This window comes from Dendropsophus ebraccatus, chromosome 14, assembly GCF_027789765.1.
Source record: "Dendropsophus ebraccatus isolate aDenEbr1 chromosome 14, aDenEbr1.pat, whole genome shotgun sequence".
Taxonomy (NCBI): Eukaryota; Metazoa; Chordata; class Amphibia; order Anura; family Hylidae; genus Dendropsophus; species Dendropsophus ebraccatus.
Genome location: NC_091467.1, coordinates 36,972,502 through 36,995,064, shown reverse-complemented (window position 1 = coordinate 36,995,064; position 22,563 = coordinate 36,972,502). Strand labels below are relative to the sequence as shown.

The following is a 22,563-nucleotide window of genomic DNA, read 5'->3' as shown; positions in this document are numbered from 1 at the left end:
CCTGTACACTCGTAATGCCCCAACTGTACCATTATATAATAATGCCTCTATACAGTAATAGTGCCTCATATAGTAATAATGCCCCCCACTGTGTCCCCATACAGTAACCGTTCCCCCTGTGAAACAATATAGTAGTAATGTCTCCCTGTACTAACGCTGCCCCACTGTAACCAAACAGGAAAAAAATAAAATCATATTCTTGCCTAGTCCGAAGTTTCACGATGAATGGTGTTTCCACCTTTTCTCCATGTTATTTTACCAGCCACATCGGGGATCGCATTTTGTGGATGTCTCCAGCCTATGAGTGAATGGTGGAGCAGATGACTGACTTCACGTTTACAATCTTGGGGCAGAGTTAGAATATGGTCTTTTTTTCTCTTTTATTCCTTAGTTGCTATGGGCTAACAAAAAAAAAAATAACGTTTTGCTAATTGTTCAGATTCAGTTTGTGCTTTGGTTTGCAAGCCCTAAATGCTTCAAGTGACTAATACTGTACACGGTATTCGTTCTTTTTAACAATATTTTGGATGATGATTAACCACGACTTTTTTGTCTGTTCAGGGCTTCCCTTTATGCCTCCGTTTTGGAGCCTAGGATTCCACATATGCCGTTGGGGATATTCAACTTCAGACATGACCGAAGAGGTTGTGAGAAATATGAGCAAAGCCAATATGCCTTTGGTAAGATCACTTATAATTCCCACATCCCTTTTTATTTTTCATGTAGTTACTTAGACTTTATTTTACCAAAATTTCTTGTTTCAGGAATTGAACTGAGAAATCTGAAACACTAGTGGCGCAAACAATCTATAAAAGTTTGTCCCATTTTATATGAGGGGCCATAATGGATGGGTACTGCTCCTCTGCTGGACATTGTCATGGATCCAACTCCTTTATACCGATTTATCTTTATCTTTAAATTGCCTCCTTCTAATAGGGACAGCAAAAATAAAGAGAGGTTAAAAGCCCACCCCTTCAGCAAACATCCAGAGACGTGGCGGGATGTTTGCGAGTGGTTACAGATTTGCTTAACTCCTTAACTTTTTTTTTTTCCCCTTGTTACCTTCGAAAAGCCAAAACTTATTTTTCTATGTACAGAATCCCATGAGGGCTTATTTTTTGCGGGACCAAATGCACTATGTAACTGCACCAATGACACATGGCAGTGCTAATTAAATGCTGCTGTCAGTTTTGACAGCAGCATCTAAAGGGTTAAATAGATGGCACAGGATCAATGCCTGTTAGGGGCAACCCTCAGAGGCTGATAGCAGCGGAAAGTCACCATGTATGAGTCCAGAGCCCACTCTATACACCTTTGACAGCAGGATCTTGTATAGCGAATTTACAGTATTAGCAAAGCAAAGCCCTTCGCTAGGTTCGGCTGTGGGCAAGGTAGCTGGCTGACAAGCTGCCAGGCAAGCTTAGGAAGCGCTTTGCTTTGCCAATACTGTAAATTCGGTCATCCCTAATCATGTACGTAATAATTAATTAAGAGCTTAATACATTTATACCCTAAAATTTTAGTTTTTTGTTTTGCCATATTCTGAGAGGTGTACTTTGCAGGTGCTACCATGCAGAGACTGCCACACAGTGCTAGTGACAGGCAGTTTTAAGCAAGACAGAAGCAAAGTGCTTACTATTCAACTTCAAAAGTAAATCTGGGCCACCGTCAAGTTTGTCGCTGTTGCTAAAGTTAAAAGTCCTACATGTTCACAAGTGAATGGGATTGCGTTGCGACTCACAGCCGGCCATGACCTTCCTTGTGAGTTGCAGCGAGACCCCATTCACTTGTATGAGTGATGGCATTGCTTGACAGGGGTCGCTGTGTGGCTCTAGTTCACACTATGCCAACCCCATTGTACATGTTACTATTGTCATCCATAAACTTGATTGTATATTTGTGAAATGTTAAATGAATACTTCTTCTTTTTTTTTTTTTTTTTTTTAAACCTGTTTTTTTTTAGGAGAATTTCTCTTAAAAGGATTTGTCCAGATGTTTTTGCATTAAGAATATTATTATACTAGAAAATGTATAAAGTGTCAAGTGTGTATAGGGGGTCCTGTATACCTGTAGTATAGAGTTGGTGGAGGTGCTGTATACCTGTAGTATAGAGTTGGTGGTCTTGTATACCTGAAGTATATAGTTTGGGGGTCCTGTATACCTGTAGTGTATAGTTTGAGGGTCCTGTATACCTGTAGTATATAGTTGGTGGAGTTCCTGTATACCTGTAGTGTATAGTTTTGGGGTCCTGAATACCTGTAGTATATAGTTTGAGGTTCTGTATACCTGTAGTATAGAGTTGGTGGAGGTGCTGTGGCAGTGTTATCCAGTCACAGTATGGTGGTATTGGTCAGGTCTGGTATGGCAGTGTTATCCAGTCACAGTATGGCGGTATTGGTAAGGTCTGGTATAGCGGTGTTATCCAGTCACAGTATGGTGGTATTGGTCAGGTCTGGTGGTATTGGTCAGGTCTGGTATGGCAGATTCATCCAGTCACAGTATGGCGGTATTGGTCAGGTCTGGTATGGCGGTGTTATCCAGTCACAGTGTGGCGGTATTGGTCAGGTCTGGTATGGCGGTGTTATCCAGTCACAGCATGGCGGTATTGGTCAGGTCTGGTGTGGTGGTGTTATCCAGTCACAGCATGGCGGTATTGGTCAGGTCTGGTATGGCGGTTTTATCAAGTCACAGTATGGCGGTATTGGTCAGGTCTGGTATAGCAGTGTTATCCAGTCACAGTGTGGTGGTATTGGTCAGGTCTGGTGTGGCAGTGTTACCCAGTCACAGCATGGCGGTATTGGTCAGGTCTGGTATGGCAGTGTTATCCAGTCACAGTATGGTGGTATTGGTCAGGTCTGGTGTGGCGGTGTTATCCAGTCACAGTTTGGCGGTATTGGTCAGGCGTGTTATGACAGTGTTATCCAGCACAGTATGGCGGTATTGGTCAGGTCTGGTGTGGCAGTGTTATCCAGTCACAGTATGGTGGAATTGGTCAGGTCTGGTATGGTGTTGTTATCCAGTCACAGTATGGTGGTATTGGTCAGGTGTGTTATGACAGTGTTATCCAGTCACAGTATGGTGGTATTGGTCAGGTCTGGTGTGGCAGTGTTATCCAGTCACAGTATGGCGGTATTGGTCAGGTCTGGTATGGCGGTGTTATCCAGTCACAGTATGGCGGTATTGGTCAGGTGTGGTGGTGTTAAATGTGATGTCTGGAGCTATTACCTACCAATCCTGATGCTAATTGGTGAGTGAGGATGGGGTGTCCTCAGGTTTAGCACTTAGGGCAGCAGCAGCTGGTAATACTGCCCTGTATACATGTACTGTATAGTAGGAGTAGGGGGTCCTGTATACCTGTAATGTCCTGTATAGATGGAGTAGGGGGTCCTGTATACATGTACTGTATAGATGGAGTAGGGGGCCCTGTATACATGTACTGTATAGATGGATTAGGGGGCCCTGTATACATGTACTGTATAGATGGAGTAGGGGGTCTACCACTTATTTCTGTGGATCTATTGTGAGTCAGCTTCCCTAGCAACCACAACTCCCTGTGAAAATGAAAGTAGTAATCCTATTGGTTGCTAAGGCTCTCAACTGCCGTTTTCTCTGGGCAGCTGCAGCTAATTATGTGTGTGCAGTGAGGAGATTTTAGGGTCAAATTTGGGGTCAAAAGGTTCAGGCGTTTGGAAGTCTATATGGGACAGACGGACAGAAGAACAGACAGACAGACAGACAGACAGACTTTGATTTTTATGATATAGACTAGAAAATGTACCCGGCGCTGCCCGGGTATAAAGTGTCAGTGTCCTGTATACCTGCAGGGTCGTATTTACCATTAGGCACCCATGGTCTGGTGCCTAGGGTAGCACCTTGCAGAGGGGCAATACCCTCCCGTTAAGACTTGCTAGAAAATCGGGTGTCTTTTCGAGGGGGGTATGGCGGTATTGGTCTGGTATAGCGGTGTTATCCAGTCACAGTATGGCGGTATTGGTCAGGTCTGGTATGGCAGTGTTATCCAGCACAGTATGGCGGTATTGGTCAGGTCTGGTGTGGCAGTGTTACCCAGTGACAGTTTGGCGGTATTGGTCAGGTCTGGTATAGCGGTGTTATCCAGTCACAGTGTGGTGGTATTGGTCAGGTCTGGTATGACAGTGTTATCCAGCACAGTATGGAGGTATTGGTCAGGTCTGGTGTGGCAGTGTTACCCAGTAACAGTATGGCGGTATTGGTCAGGTCTGGTGTGGCGGTGTTACCCAGTGACAGTTTGGCGGTATTGGTCAGGTCTGGTATTGCGGTATTATCCAGTCACAGTGTGGTGGTATTGGTCAGGTCTGGTATGGCAGTGTTATCCAGTCACAGTATGGCGGTATTGGTCAGGTCTGGTATGACAGTGTTATCCAGCACAGTATGGCGGTATTGGTCAGGTCTGGTGTGGCAGTGTTACCCAGTCACAGTATGGCAGTATTGGTCAGGTCTGGTATGGCAGTGTTATCCAGTCACAGTATGGCGGTATTGGTCAGGTCTGGTATGGCAGTGTTATCCAGTCACAGTGTGGCGGTATTGGTCAGGTCTGGTATGGCAGTGTTATCCAGTCACAGTATGGCGGTATTGGTCAGGCCTGGTATGGAGGTGTTACCCAGTCACAGTGTGGCGGTATTGGTCAGGCATGTTATGACAGTGTTATCCAGCACAGTATGGCGGTATTGGTCAGGTCTGGTGTGGCAGTGTAACCCAGTCACAGTATGGCGGTATTGGTCAGGTCTGGTATGGAGGTGTTACCCAGTCACAGTGTGGCGGTATTGGTCAGGCGTGTTATGACAGTGTTATCCAGCACAGTATGGCGGTATTGGTCAGGTCTGGTGTGGCAGTGTTACCCAGTCACAGTTTGGTATACCTGTCCTGTAGTGCCCTGTATATACATGTACTGTATAGATGGAGTAGGGGTCCTGTATATACATGTACTGTATAGATGGAGTAGGGGGTCCTGTATATACATGTACTGTATAGATGGAGTAGGGGTCCTGTATACATGTACTGTATAGATGGAGTAGGGGTCCTGTATATACATGTACTGTATAGATGGAGTAGGGGGTCCTGTATACATGTACTGTATAGATGGAGTAGGGGGTCCTGTATACATGTACTGTATAGATGGAGTAGGGGTCCTGTATATACATGTACTGTATAGATGGAGTAGGGGGTCCTGTATATACATGTACTGTATAGATGGAGTAGGGGTCCTGTATACATGTACTGTATAGATGGAGTAGGGGGTCCTGTATATACATGTACTGTATAGATGGAGTAGGGGGCCCTGTATATACATGTACTGTATAGATGGAGTAGGGGGCCCTGTATATACATGTACTGTATAGATGGAGTAGGGGGCCCTGTATATACATGTACTGTATAGATGGAGTAGGGGGCCCTGTATATACATGTACTGTATAGATGGAGTAGGGGGCCCTGTATACATGTACTGTATAGATGGAGTAGGGGGCCCTGTATACATGTACTGTATAGATGGAGTAGGGGGTCCTGTATACATGTACTATATAGATGGAGTAGGGGGCCCTGTATACATGTACTGTATAGATGGAGTAGGGGGCCCTGTATACCTGTATAGATGGAGTAGGGGGTCCTGTATATACATGCATGTATAGATGGAGTAGGGGGCCCTGTATACATGTACTGTATAGATGGAGTAGGGGGTCTACCAGTTATTACTGTGGATGTTGTGAGGCAGCTTCCCTAGCAACCACAACTCCCTGTGAAAATGAAAGCAGTAATCCTATTGGTTGCTAAGGCTCCAACTGCCGTGTCTGCTGCAGCTAATTATATAACCTGTGTTTGCAGTGAGGAGATTTTCCAATTCATCTCTATGGGGCGCCGCTCTTTCCCCTCCCCTCCTGTACATCTGGCGGGGACGGGACCTTCGCAATAACCTTCCCGGGCACCCAATGTATCTGTGTGCCAAATTCGGGGTCAAACGGTTCAGGCGTTTGAAAGCTTATTTGGGACAGACAGACAGACAGACTTTGATTTTTATGATATAGATTTTAGCAAGAAAGAAAAACTGGAGTAGATGTACTGATTCGGCAGCGATATTGTGAAATGACAGTATTTTAAAAATGTCTTTTGTTTTAATGTAGGCTTGCATATGTGTTCAGAGCTGATGTTTGCATAATTCTACAATGTTTTCCAGGATGTGCAGTGGAATGACATTGACTACATGGATAAATATCGAGACTTTACATATGACAAAAAGCGCTTTAGTAACTACCCTAACATGGTCACAGGATTCCATGCGCAAGGGGTGAAATATGTCATGATTGTGGTAAGGAAGTGTCATGTATTCCAGTGCTGAGACTTTATCTGAAAGGCTTTTCACGTATTGAAATCTAATATGGTGTAACTTACTTTTTTCAGGATCCAGCCATAAGCAGTACAGCTCCTCGTGATAAATACCCTCCTTACGATGATGGACTAAAGAAGGGTGTTTTTATAAAAAATGCGACCGGTCAGCCTCTTGTTGGCAAGGTATATTGTTTTCAGGGATTTTACACTGCTACTTTTTATGTTTTAATGCAGAAGAAAACCCTACATAGTAATATAGTGCAATATAGCAACAACAGTATTAGTGTTTTAATCAGTCACATTGTCTATTCTGCTGACCCCTTCTGACTAATGTGTAACATTCAATATTTTATAACCAGTTGCGACTAAATATTGTATTCTATGACTTAAAATTTATTATGATTGTAACTATTGACCTTTTTAGCAGAAAAGTTGTTCACAGAACTGGCTCATACAGAACTGACTTGTTTCTCCTCTTCCATAGTATCTATCAATACATATTTTTTTTTATCATTTCTGACAGGTATGGCCAGGTCTTACAGTGTTTCCTGACTTTACAAACCCTGAAACGTTTCATTGGTGGTATGATATGGTGAAAGACTTCCATGACCAGGTTCATTTTGATGGCTTGTGGATTGTAAGTATTAAACCTGTATATAACTGTCGCTTTACAGTGGGGAAACAACTTACTTTTTCCCCCCCCCCCCCCTGCTTTCCCTGTGTTTTTCTCATTACAAATCTAATCCAGTGATCACGTGATTTAGGAATTTCTCTTGAATGTTTAAAAACTAAAAAACTAAAATTGCAACACACCCTTACATGAGTTTTGACTTTTGAGGCAGAATAGAATGTCCTTGAGAATAAGTGCCCAGTAGTTTTCCTCTTGCTGCTGCCTATAGTAAATGGATTGTCTACAGTGAATGTGTTTCCTTTTACAGATTAGAGCCAGTACTGGAGCATTACAGAGAGGGGAAGGCTAAACTGTGAGCTTCAGCTTTTGTGTTTTATCTATACATTATGGTCACTTTTGTACCTCTGTCTGTGATATACACTGATGGAAAGTGAATAGTACAGAACAGAACGTGTCTGCTTAGACACTTTTTTTATTAGGCATAGAGGTCATAATTAAAAATGAGTAAATCTTTGAAAAATTTTATTCACATTTTTATTTTCCTGCAAAATTTGCAAACGTCATCAGGTACATTGCTTTAAAATTTTGACATCAATGGATTGGTGCCGCTGCGGGCCTGGTTTTTGTGCAAGGCAGAGATCTATTCACAGTCACTGGCCCGGCCTGTGACTGTGGGACCATCCATCCCCAATTTGACGAAACCCCCTCCCCTTTAAGTTATCATTTTTTACATGTAATTTCTACATATGCTGCGCGGGGGGCCCTTCAGGTATGGACCGGGTCAAGACCACATTTTTTTCAGAGAAATTGAAGCCTGACTGATCTACTTAATTGAGGGAAATAGCACTATATGTGCATTTCCAATAATTGGTGTACAGTAGGAATTTGTCTAACTTTACTTATATAATAACAAATTAAAAAATACATTTTGGCCAGCGTTGTCTATTAAATTCATGCAATAAAAAACAGCAATCGCTGAGCTCAGGGAGGCCACCCTGGTATTTCCCTATTTATGTTCCAATACTCGCAACCGAGTGGGACGTAAGGGGCTACGTATCAGGGTGATTTGGTGATCTCCCCACTGGGAGACACCCCTTGGCAATAGGCTTCCCTCCCCTGGAGCGATATCTGGCTATTCCCGTGTTTTGAGACTCGTAACTGAGACTCCACGGACCCTTCTTTTTGCAAATTCATGCGATACCCATAAAATAACAATTCTGAAAAAAACTTCTCTTAAAGCTCTGTGATGTGCTATTCCTGTTGTTCTTACAAGGAATATGTGACTGAATAACCATTTGTGTGTTAACAGATGGGGGCATCCCCAAACACTGTCTGATACCATCCAATCAGAGCTGACGGTGCCTGACAGTGTAGGGACAAGCCCCCATCTAGTAACACACAGTTGGTTATTAATTTGTAAATTCCTAGTAAGAATAACAGAGGAATGACACATCACATAGCTATAGGAAAAGATATTCCAGAAATATTTCATGGGTATTGCACATACAGTGGTACCTTGGTTTAAGAGTAACTTGGATTAAGAGCGTTGTGACTTGCGTTGTGACAAAATTGTGACTTGGTTTAAAGAGCATTGCTTTGGTTTAAGAGCTCCCTGTACTGGGTGGGAGGGGAGTGGCGGAGCGGCATGGTGTGCATAGCTTGGTCTACAGCCCTGTACTCTGACCCAGGAAGTCTCCATCACCTTCCAAATCATAACATATCCACTTCAGGCTGCGGCTTGCATCAGGGGACAGGACTGTGGAGGTAATCTCCTCAAAGCTGTAACCCCTCATCTACCCTGCTCATTCCTTCATGCTCCCTGCAGTCTCTGTCAGTCCTTGTGTTTCCCATCCTCTCCATTATGGGCATCTGCAGTTCCATCCTGTATCTACAAACTGCTGCTGTTTTTTTCAGGTTCATGCACAATGTACTATACAATCAACTATACTCCACATGCTGATTGCTATACTGTACAGTAACGTATAATATCACATATTCTGCTGTTTTTACATCTTTGTTTCATTTGTTTTACATGTTGTTCAGAATAAAAAAAATATTATTTTTAGGGTGGGAAACCAATTGTCTGCATTTCAGTGATATCTTAAGGGAAGTTTGGCTTTGGTTTTAGAATAGATTTGGATTACAAGCACAGTCCTGGAACAAATTATGCTCGTAATCCAAGGCACCACTGTATGTGATTAAAATAGTCTAGGAATGGTGACAAACGAAAGCTTGTCCTGTCCCGGTTGAGTTCACCCAGTGTGGACATATCCTAATGGACAGCTGGATTAATTATATATAATATATTTATAAGTTGAACCTTTTTTTGCACCCCTTGTTTAGTGCCAGAGGCTTTAAGAGTAGTTGAATAGTTTCTTGACTCATTCTTTGTTACAGGATATGAACGAGCCTTCCAACTTTATTCCTGGTTCAGTAGATAACTGCCCAGACAACAAACTAGAAAACCCCCCATATGTCCCAGGTAAGTTTTATTACTCCTGAACAGATGGCAGGACATTTTATTTCTAATTACAGCACCTAATATTGTAGAAAGTCAATGATGCAAGCAGAGATTTACTTTTAGAAGAACAGTCTAGGCCAGATTCTAGGGAACACAAAAGGTGCAATTGCTTAGAAGCCTCCAACTCAAAGATCCCTCTGGTGTTCCCATATTGGTTTCTTTGTATATATCACTAAGGGTTGTAACATCGATGCTTTACTAACAGCAATAGCGCGCACACACACACGAACACACAGCTGCAGCCATAGCACACTGAAGAAAAACACACAATCTTCTCCCAGAGAGAAAACACCACACTGAGGACAGAGGTTACTGCTACACTACGTGTCTTCTCCTCCTCCTCCTCTATATTACACAGGATATCTTCATATTACACTGCTGCTCATATACAGTCATCCAGGAAGAGAACAGCACAGATCTCCCCCCACACAATGGACTCTTCCAGCTTAGAAACTGCCAAATAGTGACCGATAACTAGTAAATAGTGAATGTTGCTCATAAAATATTTTTATGAGAAAAACTCATAAAATTCATATCAGAACTCCATTCTAAATTTTTTAAAGCTGGAGTTGGTACATTTTTTCCCAACTCCGACTCCAGCGAAAACTAACTCCGCGAAACTGACTCCACCACTCTCACTCCACAGCCCTGGTTTATAGTTTGTGATTTACTACTATTTTACAGGGGTAGTGGGAGGTACGTTAAGGCATGCTACAATCTGTGCGTCAAGTCAGCAACATATTTCTTCACATTATAACCTTCACAATCTATATGGACTGTCTGAGGCAATAGCATCCCACAAGTAAGTGAGAAAAGAAGATTCTAGCACAGTATATTATCTTACAGTTAACCACATGACTAATACTTATACCTCTTGATAGTGCCATGGTAAAGATACGGGGAAAACGTCCATTTGTTATATCAAGATCCACGTTTTCCAGTCATGGTCACTATGCAGGTCATTGGACAGGTGATGTGGATAGTACCTGGGAACAGCTCTACTACTCTGTACCAGGTAGGACAGATCAAAAACCATTTTACCGTGATTATGAAAGCACACATCTTTTCTGTTTTTTAATATAGCTTCTTATACTTTTTCAGCTATATTACTGTTCAACATGTATGGTGTCCCCTTGGTTGGGGCAGACATTTGTGGTTTTGGTAAAAATACGACTGAAGAGTTATGTGTACGGTGGAGTCAGCTTGGTGCTTTTTACCCGTTTATGAGAAATCACAACGATCATGATTCTCGGGTAAGAAACATTGATGGTTAAATCCAATACTACTTTATTTTTGTTTCACTGAAAGTTCAAAATAAGTCAAATATTATACAAACCTTATTAAAATAAATTTTCTCTCTCTACAGCCACAAGAACCATATGTTTTTTGCAAGGAATCTCAAAACGCCATCAGGAATGCATTAAATGTGCGATATTCACTTCTTCCATATCTTTATACATTGTTTCATAAGGCTCACGTTCTAGGAGAGACTGTTGCCCGTGCCCTTTTCCTTGAGTAAGTATTTTTGATAGTATTGTGCTCATCTCCTTTACTTTGCATGCTGATTCTTTCCAGATTATGGTGTTGAGGAATATTATAATGTTCTTGTACTGTGGTGTGAAAATAAGTAAAAAGCTCAGAAAACCCCTTTTAATTTGAAGACCTGACTGTCCCCTTCCTGTCTAATAAATCTTACCCCTTGATGGGTGTCATTCTCACATAATAATCTTACTTTTCTCTGGTCAGTGGCTGATTTAAGTGTGTATGTAATAAATATATGAATATATAAATAGTTGAACGAGGTGGCACTCTGGTATACAGTGAAAAACTATGGTTTTATTCACCCATCAATGTGCAAAGTTTCGATCTCTCATTGAGATCTTTTTCAAGCAACCAATGAGAGATCGAAACGTTGCACATTGATGGGTGAATAAAACCATAGTTTTTCACTGTATACCAGAGTGCCACCTCGTTCAACTATTTAAATATTCATATATTTATTACATAGTTTTTCACTGTATACCGGAGTGCCGCCTCATTTAACTACTTATGGATTTGGAAGACACTGGTCTAGCTACCTGAGTTTTTGCACCTACTAGAGATGAGCGAACCTCGAGCATGCTCGAGTCGATCCGAACCCGAACGTTCGGTATTTGATTAGCTGGGGCTGCTGAACTTGGATAAAGCTCTAAGGTTGTCTGGAAAACATGGATACAGCCAGTGACTATATACATGTTTTCCACATAGCCTTAGAGCGTTATCCAAGTTCAGCAGCCCCAGCTAATCAAATACCGAACATTCGGGTTCGGATCGACTCGAACCCGGTTCGCTCATCTCTAGCACCTACCTAAGCCTTGAGCCAACACAGTGCCGTTCAGCAACCTTCAATTTGAGATATCTATCTATCTGTGTATTAGTGTGTGTCTTAATATATACTTCACACAGTGTGTCTGGCTCTAATTTTGTCTTTAAGGTTCCCTACTGACCAAAACACTTGGACAATTGACCGCCAGTTCCTATGGGGAGATGCACTGCTGATCACCCCAGTCCTAGAGCAGGGAAAGACTGAAGTAAACGGATACTTTCCTGCGGGTAAATGGTATGCACTTCAGACGGTGAGTGCCTCTTATATTTTTCTTACTGTAGTTTAATTACTATGTTTTTTTTTTCTTCAATGGTTATTAAGAGGCCTTTATTCTATCCCCAACATAAAAAGACAGCAGGCTGGAATAAGACATAGGTCCCTTGTGCTAAGATTGTGGAGCTCAGCTGTGCGCATGAGAAATCGCTGTTCCTTGTAGTTTAGCCCTTTAGCAGAGGTCAAAATGATTTACTGGCAACTTGATTGAAGGGCACTGTGGGGTTACTATGACAGCCAGGGGCCTAATGACATTCCCCAGGCCTGTCATAGGTGTCTGCCTCCCCAGCCTTGCCTCCAGCATGGGCAATTACATTGCCTTACTTCAAAATTAGAAATGAAATCAGCACTCCTGTAGCTAAATAGCACACATGAACACTCACATCTATTGAAATCCGCTGTTTTTAGTTTTACAGACACATGCTCTGTGCTTTTTGCTAATAATATTAAAGAAAAAACTAAAACTTTGCATAGACATAAGTATTTAGAGCCTTTGCTTCATTTGGTGCCATGTGGGGTAAATTCAGGTGATTGGACATGATTTGGATAAATGTCTTGCAGCAGACAACGTAATGGTGCGTTTACACAGGCAGATTTATCTGACAGATTTTGGAAGCAAAAACCAGGAATGGATTTGAAAAGAGGAGAAATCTCAGTCTTTCCTTTATGACCCGTTTCCTGTTTATGGTCTGTGCCTGGCTTTGGCTTCAAAAATCTGTCAGATAAATCTGCCTGTGTAAACGCACCATAAGTCAGAGCAAAAACCAAGCCATGAGGTGGAAAAAACGGCCTGTAGAGCTCAGAGATAGAATTGTGGGGAGGCACAGATCTGGAGAAGGGTACAAAGATCCTCAGTAAGAGAGGTTACCAGGCACCCAATGGTCACTCTGGTAGAGCTCCAAATATCCTAAGTGAAGATGGGAGAAACCTTAAGAAGGTCAATCATCACTACAGCTGCCACCAATCTGGGCTGTATGGCTGAGTGGCCTCAAAGAAGCCTCTTCTTAGTAAAAGACACATACAAACTATCGTCAAGAGTTTGAAAAAGAGCACCTAAAGGGCTATAACTATCAGTAATAGCTCACAATACAACAAGCTCTGTACACATAGGAAGATCTGTCCCTGGGCACTTAATGGTATATGAACAAAGACATTAGGTATGGGCTCCCTGGCCTCACCTCTGTATAGACCTGTCAGTGTCAGAAAGTTTGGGCTATCAAAACAGCTTTCACTTTTTTTTTTTTTTTCCAAATACAACTTTTTATTAGAAATTTTCCATTTTTAAGAAAGATAGGAAGACAGAAAATGTACATGCATGTAACGATAAACCATCGACTGACTCGGCAGCCACGACCCGAAGGGCCATGGCAATAGAATAATAGCTCACTGACATGGCCTGTGTATAAACAAGTAACCAAAACGATGGCAGGAAACATGGACTCGAGCATAGAAGCAGAGGCCAAAGTCAGATGACCAACCAATGAGCCAACAAAAATGTACAAGAATATCACTGAGCAAACAACTAGAGAAGAACCAATATAGAGTATAGGGAGGGGGTGGGGGGGGGGGAAGTAAGAAAATAAATAGAGACAGATAAGAGGGGGGAGGGGAACAGAACATGTGATCCATACCGGAGCAGCCGACGAAGAACAGGCCTCTAGCATCCTGGGTGCCCCGGACTGACCGTACCAATGACAGAATATACCAGGGCGGCAACAGATGAAGGGAAAAGAAATCAGCACTAGGGGCCCTATTACACCGGACGATTATCGTTCGGTTGAAATGATTAACAACCAAACGAGAAATCGCTGATTGCTTTATAAGACCTGGACCTATTTTCATCGTTACTCATTCGCAAAATGTTCACAAATCGTTCGCATTGAATAAGACGTCGTTCGGTTGTTTGCAGTAGATACGAACGCAATAGCGAAGAAAAAACTATCGCAAATACGATCATAAGTAACAATTATCGTTCCATGGAAATGAGTGAACGTTTTCATGTCTTTGGCAATAGCGGTCGTTTGAGATCGTTAATCGTCAACGATTATGCAAACTATAATCGGCCGGTGGAATAGGGCCCTAAGGGTGACCTAGCGAGACTGACCTATATCTAGGAGAAGCAAGGAAATCCAGCCACGCAAACCAGGTGGATGTGTAAGCAGAGACCTCTTTTGGAGACATGTCAAGGAGGTCCTCCATGTGCTGGATGTGTGTGACCTCCTTAAACCATTCGTCCAGGGACGGGTCATCCGGAGATCTCCAGTGCCGGGGGATTACAGTTTTGGCTGCTTGCAACAAGTGACGTGCAAGGGACTTTTTATACTTCAGCTGGGCCAAAGGGAACATGAATAATAGCATAGACTCAGGAGTGTTCGGGATGAGAATACCAGTTATTTCAGAGATAATGTGTAAAACCGTTTTCCAGTAAGGCTGGAGATGAGGACAGCCCCACCAAATATGAGACATGGTAACCTGTGCGCTACCGTATCTCCAACATTCATCTGAAACTGAGGGGAACCATTTATGAAGGACCACAAGGACCTTATACCATCTAGATGTAATTTTGTAGCAGGTCTCCTGGGCTTTTGTGGTGATAGTCGCTTTGTGGGTAAGGAAAAAACATCTAGCCCATTGTTCCTCAGTGAAATGTTTACCAAGTTCAACTTCCCACTTAGCACAAAATGGGGGCAGGTCTCTGGGTCTATCAGATATCAACAGCCCATATATAACAGAGATCGAATGTGCTGGGGGGGAAGTGGACATACATAGCCGTTCAAAATCCGTGAGGGAACGGGATAGATGTCTGCCGCTCAACACAACAGAGTGAAAGTGTTTAAGTAAGTAGGTGAACGGCGCCCGCGTGACAGGGGTCTCAGCTGGAAGAATGGAAGCAAGGGGTTTAAGGGAGCCTTTAGCGAGGACACGAGTGAATCGTAAAGGACCAGATTTTGAAAATCCCAAAAAGCCCCAGGAGGGAACTCTGGGTGATCAGTTATCATCAAGAGAGGGCCTGACTGGTCAATTAGGGAGGCAGTCGCTCGTCCAGTATGAAGACTGGCCAAGTTGTGGCGCGTGGAGAAAGACATGACAAGAGTGTCAGAGAAAACGGCTTTCACTTTGAATATTTACAAGAAGTTTCTTTTTGATTTTCAGGGTGTGCAAATTCAAAGTAAGGGCCAGTGGATCAATCTTTCAGCACCAATGGATACAATTAATGTTCACGTTCAAGGTGGCCATATTTTGCCTGCACAGGTAAGACTAACATCAGTACTTGTGAGTTGTTAAAGTGGAAATATTAATTCAAGACCTTTTTAGAAACATTATAGTTTCATTAGATTAAAGAGGTTTTCTGGGCAAAATGTACTGATGAGCTGTCCACAGGACACAGGTCCTGAGTAATTGGTTGGCAGGGTGCCCACTCTTGTGCCGATCAGCTGTTCAGTGCTGCACTTCACAGCTAATGGAGTTTTGTCTCCGTTCATTGTCTAGTGATGGCGATGTGTAACTGTAGCTCAGCTCCTATTTAAGTGAATAGATGCTGCAAAACCACAGGAGGCTGGTAAAGGGGTACTCCAGTTTTTTTTTTCTCAAATCAACTGGTGTCAGAAAGTTTTATATAGATTTATAATTTTATTTTTATTTAAAAATCTCAAGTATTTCTGTACTTATCTGCTGTTGTATATCCTGCAGGAAGTGATGTATTCTTTTAAATCTGGCACCACTGTCCGTGACAGGAACTGGCCACAGTAGGAGAGGTTTTCTATGGGAATTTGCTGCTGCTCTAGACAATTCTTGTCACGGACAGGGGTGGCAGCAGAGAGCACTGTGTAAGGGTGGGTTCAGACTACAGAATTCTCGTGGATAAGTTCCGCAGAATTCCGTTGCCTGTACACACTCACGGCTGCACGCCTTTCCGCCGGCTCCATAGACACCATTTTAGGGTGCATTCCGCCGAAAGAATTGACGTGACAATTCTTTCAGCGGAATGCGGAATCAGCCGGCCCATAGAATGGTGTCTATGGAGCCGGCGGAAAGGCGCGCGGCTGTGAGCGCGTACAGGCGACAGAATTTCGCGGAACTTATCCGTGAGAATTCCGTAGTCTGATCTCACCCTTAAACTGGAAAGAATACACCGCTCCCTGCAGGACATACAGCAGATGATAAGTACTGGAAGACTTGACATTAAAGGGTTAGTGCGGCGCTAATAATTCACAAAATAACACGCATTATACTTACCACATTCGTGTCGACCCCTGTCCACCATCTTGGGACAATGACGTCATCTTCGGGAGGCCGACCGAACTGCTCCATCCGTCCCTCATGCCGCCCCCCCCCCCCTCTGCCGCTTCATCAGCTGCTCAGCCGCAATTGGCTGAGCACAGTTATGCTCAGCCAATTGCGGCTGAAGAGCTGATGATGAGGCAGAGGGGGGCCGGCATGAGGGACTGATGGAGCAGTTCGGCCGGCCTCCCGAAAACTACGCCATTGTCCCAAGATGGCGGACGGGGGTCGACACGAATGCGGTAAGTATAATGCACCAACACTTCTGGGTCTAGCGTGTGGGGGGGGGGGGAACACGGGGAAGGGGACCATTCACATACATAACATACATTACAAAGTTGTATGACTGTGCAATGTGTGTTATTTTGTGAATAAATGATTAGGGCCGCACTACCCCTTTAAGAACTAGAAGTAAATTACACATCTATATAACTTTCTGACATCCCTTGATTTGAAAAAAAAAAGGTTGCTTTTCAGGTGTACAAGACGTACCATTACCAACCGAGCAACAATTGCTATGAAACTGTTATAGCATTTCTATTGCGACTTTCCTGCTGACAAATTCCCTCACATCAGATAGTTGGTGTAGCCCTTTACTAACAGAGAGCCACTGCTTTTATTGGGCAGTGATCTACCTATCTAAGGTCTTATTCACACTTCCCGTAATCTACGGGTCCGTATTTCTGTATTCGAGTTAGTTCACGTTGTTGTCTATTGGGCTATTGACATGATCAGTAGATTACAAATACGCAAACCAATGCTGGGGAAAAAAAGGGACATGTCATAGTGCAGACCTAGATTTTCTTTTATAGAAATTAATGGGATCCGCTATTTTTTATGGATTGTGTAACCTGTTTGGCATCTGTATTTCCATAAAAAATACAGATGAGATATAATTGACATGTTAAAAAAAAAAGGATTTACAGAAATACAGATGCACTATATATATATACCCAATCCGAATTGTATGGGTGGATAGCGGGAGGACCCTTGTGATTCTATTTATGTTGCATGTTCTATATCACAAAATAATATAATTTTGTGTAAGCAAAAAAGTAAAGGTAAAAAACAAAGAAAAACCAAACAAAATGCCTACATTGTGTGATGGTCACCCACTTTACCTGTCCCCGATCCTTTTCAAACAGGGCCAGGCTTTCTATTATATAATATACTTTTTTTGTTAGTTACATTTTAAAATAAGAACTATGAGTTAATGTGTTGTAGTACATAAAAATGTTGTTAAATATGTTCTTTCTATGTAGATACCAGGTATGACGACAGAGGAGACCCGCAAGAATAATCTCTATTTAGTGGTGGCGCTTACAGCAGAGGGATTTGCACGAGGAGATCTATTCTGGGATGATGGGGACAGCTTAGGAACTTTTGAAAGGATGGATTATACACAAGTGGTTTTTATTGCTACAAATGTAAGTAATGTGCTGGTGGATTACTCCTTAAAGTTATATTACCTTTTTAAGTTATGATGGCAATGAGCTCATCCTGACTTTTCTCCACAGAATGCAATTGTTAGTGAAGTGATGCATCTAGACAGTGAATCAGACAGTCTAACATTGTCAACGGTGGTAGTATATGGTATACCAAATCCTCCAAAGAAAGTGCTGGTTAATCAGGTGCCCACCCAAAATTTTTCTTACAGAAGTGATACCAAGGTACAGTAGTTTTTAGTTTTTTTGTATAGTTACTATAGTAAAATAATTGACCTATTTTTTTTATTATTATTATTATTATTATTATTATTATTATTATTATTATTATTATTATAATTTAAGGGGAACTATCAGTTCCCTATTGTGCAGGAAGATGAAGGTATGCAGGTACATCCTCTGCTACTTTTCTGTGCAGTTTTTAGTTTAATACCATGCCTAGTAAGGCCTTTTGGCGCACTGGCCAGACCCCTTCTAATGATTTTCAATGGAGCTGGACAGCCAAGGGCGAGCCTGATTGGTGCTCTAGGGGCGGTAGTCAAACCCCCAGTGCTTCAAATGACCTTAATTGATGTAGTAATGAACTAAAAACTGCACAGAAATGCCAAAGAGGAAGGTAAGAGGTATATCTTCATCCTCAGCGCACCCTGCACAATAGGGAATTCTCAAGGAGGCATTGCCAAGCCACAACATGCATGCCTTCTCCTTCTCACACCCCTCCCTGCATGACTGATGTACATGTCTCAGTGTTGGAGGCAAAATCCTGTACACCAATAATGTAGGGCAGGGATAGGTGGGGGAGGGAGGAGGTGTGCATGCTGTGGCTTGGCACTGGCTTCTTGACACATGATCTTTAACGGGATCCTGTCATCAAGACAATTCTATCTAATCTATCTCCATCATGTATTAGAGCAGAAAGAACTGAGCAGTTTGATATATATCTTTGTGGGAAAACATTCATTTTCATCTCTGACCATTCTGTGTTAAGGAGTGCAGTGGGCAGTGTCACTCAATGGAAGGCTTCAGCAAATCTGTTTCTCTTATGGCTCTGCTGGGCATTGCTCCCACCTAGCCAGGATCCTGCTCCACACTGATGAGGGGCAACACCCCGAAACAGCTGTCTGTGGATGGTTACCTAGCCTTGGTTTATCCCTTGTCATTACACTGACTTATAGGGCCACTTAATATGGTGGATTTGGTGGTTTCCTAACAGGAGCTGCCACTTGGCTGGGTCCTTCCCGGAGGGATATCTGGCTAGTCCTGTGTTTTGAGACTCTTCAATGAGGCTCCACGGACTCCTCTTTTGCATACTCATGTTTCCCAGGGGGCAATGCACCTAGGACTTCACTGCATTGAGCGCTTTCATTAGCAGCCGGCAGTGTTGTCATTTGGCTGTTCTCCCTGAGTTCAGCAATCTGTTACTCAATGGAAGGATCAGAGATTTCAAGCAATAAATTACATGTTATACAAAATCATTTCCCATAAAGGTTCACCTCCTTCTATAACATGATGGCAATAGCTTAGTTAGCATTTTCATGGTGACGTGTTCCATTTAAGCGTGATATAGAGCTGAAGTTTCCCTTTAACTCTGAAACTATAGCTGCAGTCTAAAGCTGCATTCACACTCTCCGTAAAATACGGACGTTGAATGCAAAGTTCCGGACTATTTCCCTGGAAAGCATGATGTATCAACATCATGCCGAGAGCGGGGAAACAGTTTGAATCACAGCGGCACTATACTGACTCTTTCCCCGCTCCCGGCATGATGTTGATATGTCATGCCATCCGGGAAAACCGTCCAGGACTTGCGTGCAACGTTCGTGTTGTCCACGTTTCATGGACAGAACACAGGCTGTGTGAAAGCAGGCTAAGACTATATGTTCCCACTATGTATAAACAATGGCCGTTATTTGCCACTCAAAACAACGGCCATTGTTTTACATTAAAAATTGCATTAAAGTATATGGACAACGGGCAAAAATATGACATGAACAATAGTTCAACAACCTTTCTTTTCATAAAAAGAACAGTGTGTGAACATGGCCTAAAGCAGTTTATGAAGTTTCATTGCAGTCTTGTAGAATCTGTCATTTAATAGTTAAAATCAAACAGTATTGCTACAAAAATTCACAATGAAGCTCTAGCCTTAATGAACAGATGTAATTAAAGAACTACTATTTATTTATATTTCATAGGTTTTTACGATATCGAAGCTCAATCTACAAATAGGAATCCAGTTTGCAATTATATGGTTTTGATGCTACTGCTCCACTTGAGGAAATGTGAAGCCTTAGGAGTTCAGAAGCTCCTTTTAAATTTGTTGCATTTTTTCCCCCAATATGTTGATTTGCATTCAGTATTAAGTTTGGGACTTGTCTGGATCTTTCTTGCTTTACATCTTCACACTGTGGTGTTGCGGTGTTTGTTTTTTTCCTAAAAGGGTATTCTGGCGCAATTTTTTTTTACATTTCATTAACAGTTATAACTTTGTAATATAACTTTAATGTAAAAATGTTAAAAAAAAATTGAGTAGCTGCAGTAAGGGGTCACATGGCCTCTCTGCTGCCACCAGTGGCTGCATTAATAACTGCAGGGTTGCTTGAGCTGTGCAGCAACTAGCAATTCTGATCCTCCCTTAAAGAGGTACACCGGCCAAGCTAACTTGTATGTAGCTCTGCTGCCAGAAATGTCATGGCACGGCTGTGTTCCAGCGCCGCCGTGGCATTAGCTGCAGTCTGCGTCTCTTGTTCCAGGCTGTAACAGAACTTGTGTTTCATACTCTCACAATAAGCGAGAGTACAACTGGCAGAGCAGAACTGTACTCTCGCTTATCACAAGAGTACAGCACAACGCTGTGTCTGAAGACAAGGGCGGCACAGCCTGGAACAAGTGACTCCTTCTGCAGCTAATGTCATATTTCCAGCGGCAGAGCTGCACACAAAGTAAGCTTGGCTGGAGTACCCCTTTAATGTCTATTCTAATAAATGTTGGCATTAGAATAGACATTACAGTTGGGAAAGCAGGCACTGCAGCCACGGGGCCTGTAACAGCGAGCGTTAATTTTCAATTAGCAAGGGCTGTTTTAGACCAGAAGATTTGTCGGGGGCACAAACGAGCATTGATCAGTGAGATTGACACTTGTTTGTAGTGCCTTTTACTTGGCAAAGTGAATCAAGGTAATCCTTTTATCGTTTGTGCAGCCTGGGAAACTGACAGCACAGATATGTATATATCTGTGCTGTCAGTTTCCCCATCCCTGTTAGTCTATACTCATCAGCTACACTGCTTGTGATCTGGTATCTGGCTCTCTAGCTGTATCCACAGGCCCAGCCAGGCGACAGCCTGAAGTTACAGCAATGGCTGGAGGACTGGAAAACCAGATGCCAGATCACAAGCACTGATATGGAAACTAACAGCACAGATATATACATATTTGTGCTGTCAGTTTACCTTCATCTTTTTCAGCTGCATAAACCCCTGTATAAACAGGGAGAGTTGTAGTCATTAAAGATACTTTAAAACTGGTTTTAAACAGACAATCAGCTGACAATCAGGCTTTTGATCAGTCTTTGGCTGATCGCTGTCACTTTTACATGGACCGTTACTGTGCAACAGCTGAAGAGCTAGTTACATGCATTAGAATAAACATGTAATTGTGCTAGGCCAAGGACTTGAGCTGCCATGCAGTTCCTGACACAGCTATTGGAGGCAGCTGGGGCAGTTTTATATATATTTTTTTGTTTTATTTTGTTTGTTTTTCTTTAAGTTGTATAACTTTATTAATGAGATTTAAAGAAAAAAATCACTAGAATACCCCTTTAAGTAATCAAAAAGTCATTTTAGTTATGGTGTTATGTCTCAACAATCTGGAAATGAAAATATTGCGCTGTAATAAAATAAAATATTCCTTTTAAAATGTAGTCAAAGTTTTTTTTTCCCCATGAATTTTCCCATCTTGAACATTTATGGCATACAGTATGCATAGGATATGGCCGACAGATTAAGGACCTGCACTTAAAAGAATAAGAGTTAGGATTCTCAGTTCATTGGGGTGGTGGAGTTACTGGGCTTGATCAGCCCTTGCCCTGACCTCAACCGTTTTCAAAACAGCAGGCCACGTGTAAGCATTTGTATATATTGAACTATATATAAAGTACCCCACCACTGCCGCTACACTGCGTATGGGCCAACTGCTTCTGGCTTTGTGTGTGTGAGCTCTTAACACCCTAATTTGAGCACAAACCCCATTAAAGTCACCTTAATGGCAAGATACAGACCCACTACAGACATGAAAATAGTTAAAAACAGCCCCCCAAACTGCCAAAAAAAAATTCCATAAAAATGAGGCACTTGGTTACCACTTGAAAATGGTATAAACTGCCCCACCACGTTACGTTGGCCTCATGCTCGGGACGGTCCTACACTGTACTATGGTCTCTCCATGGCATGAAATACACCTGTGCTCTGGGCATGCAAGATCCGTCTAATACCAGCAAAAGTAATAACGCCACCTGGGTGGGACAGGTGGAGTGCACGACCAAGGAGAGGCAGCCACTGCCCCATCTGGAACACAGAAAAAAAAAAAAAAGACAAATTTGGTCAGCTCTCCTAGAACACCATTCACACTAGGTAGGAGCACGTTGCTATGGCTGAAGTTGCAAACACACAAAAACACTGAAAAATGCAA

The 22,563-nt window shown here is 42.5% G+C and overlaps 1 protein-coding gene across 3 annotated transcripts in view; it reads left to right on the top strand.

Annotated features, from left to right (window-relative positions):
• Positions 1 to 21,792, top strand: part of GAA (alpha glucosidase) — a 32,552-nt gene extending 10,760 nt beyond the window's left edge. For all 3 annotated transcript variants that reach the window (XM_069951623.1, XM_069951624.1, XM_069951625.1), the window contains exons 7-20: positions 562 to 680; positions 6,209 to 6,340; positions 6,433 to 6,543; positions 6,884 to 6,997; positions 9,389 to 9,473; positions 10,197 to 10,314; positions 10,394 to 10,527; positions 10,614 to 10,765; positions 10,879 to 11,027; positions 11,986 to 12,127; positions 15,304 to 15,402; positions 17,694 to 17,858; positions 17,949 to 18,101; positions 20,072 to 21,792. In XM_069951623.1, the coding sequence (XP_069807724.1) occupies positions 562 to 680; positions 6,209 to 6,340; positions 6,433 to 6,543; positions 6,884 to 6,997; positions 9,389 to 9,473; positions 10,197 to 10,314; positions 10,394 to 10,527; positions 10,614 to 10,765; positions 10,879 to 11,027; positions 11,986 to 12,127; positions 15,304 to 15,402; positions 17,694 to 17,858; positions 17,949 to 18,101; positions 20,072 to 20,134 (1,736 nt within the window). In that variant the 3' untranslated portion in view covers positions 20,135 to 21,792. The remainder of the gene's footprint in view (positions 1 to 561; positions 681 to 6,208; positions 6,341 to 6,432; positions 6,544 to 6,883; positions 6,998 to 9,388; positions 9,474 to 10,196; positions 10,315 to 10,393; positions 10,528 to 10,613; positions 10,766 to 10,878; positions 11,028 to 11,985; positions 12,128 to 15,303; positions 15,403 to 17,693; positions 17,859 to 17,948; positions 18,102 to 20,071) is intronic.
• The last annotated feature ends 771 nt before the right edge of the window (positions 21,793 to 22,563 follow it).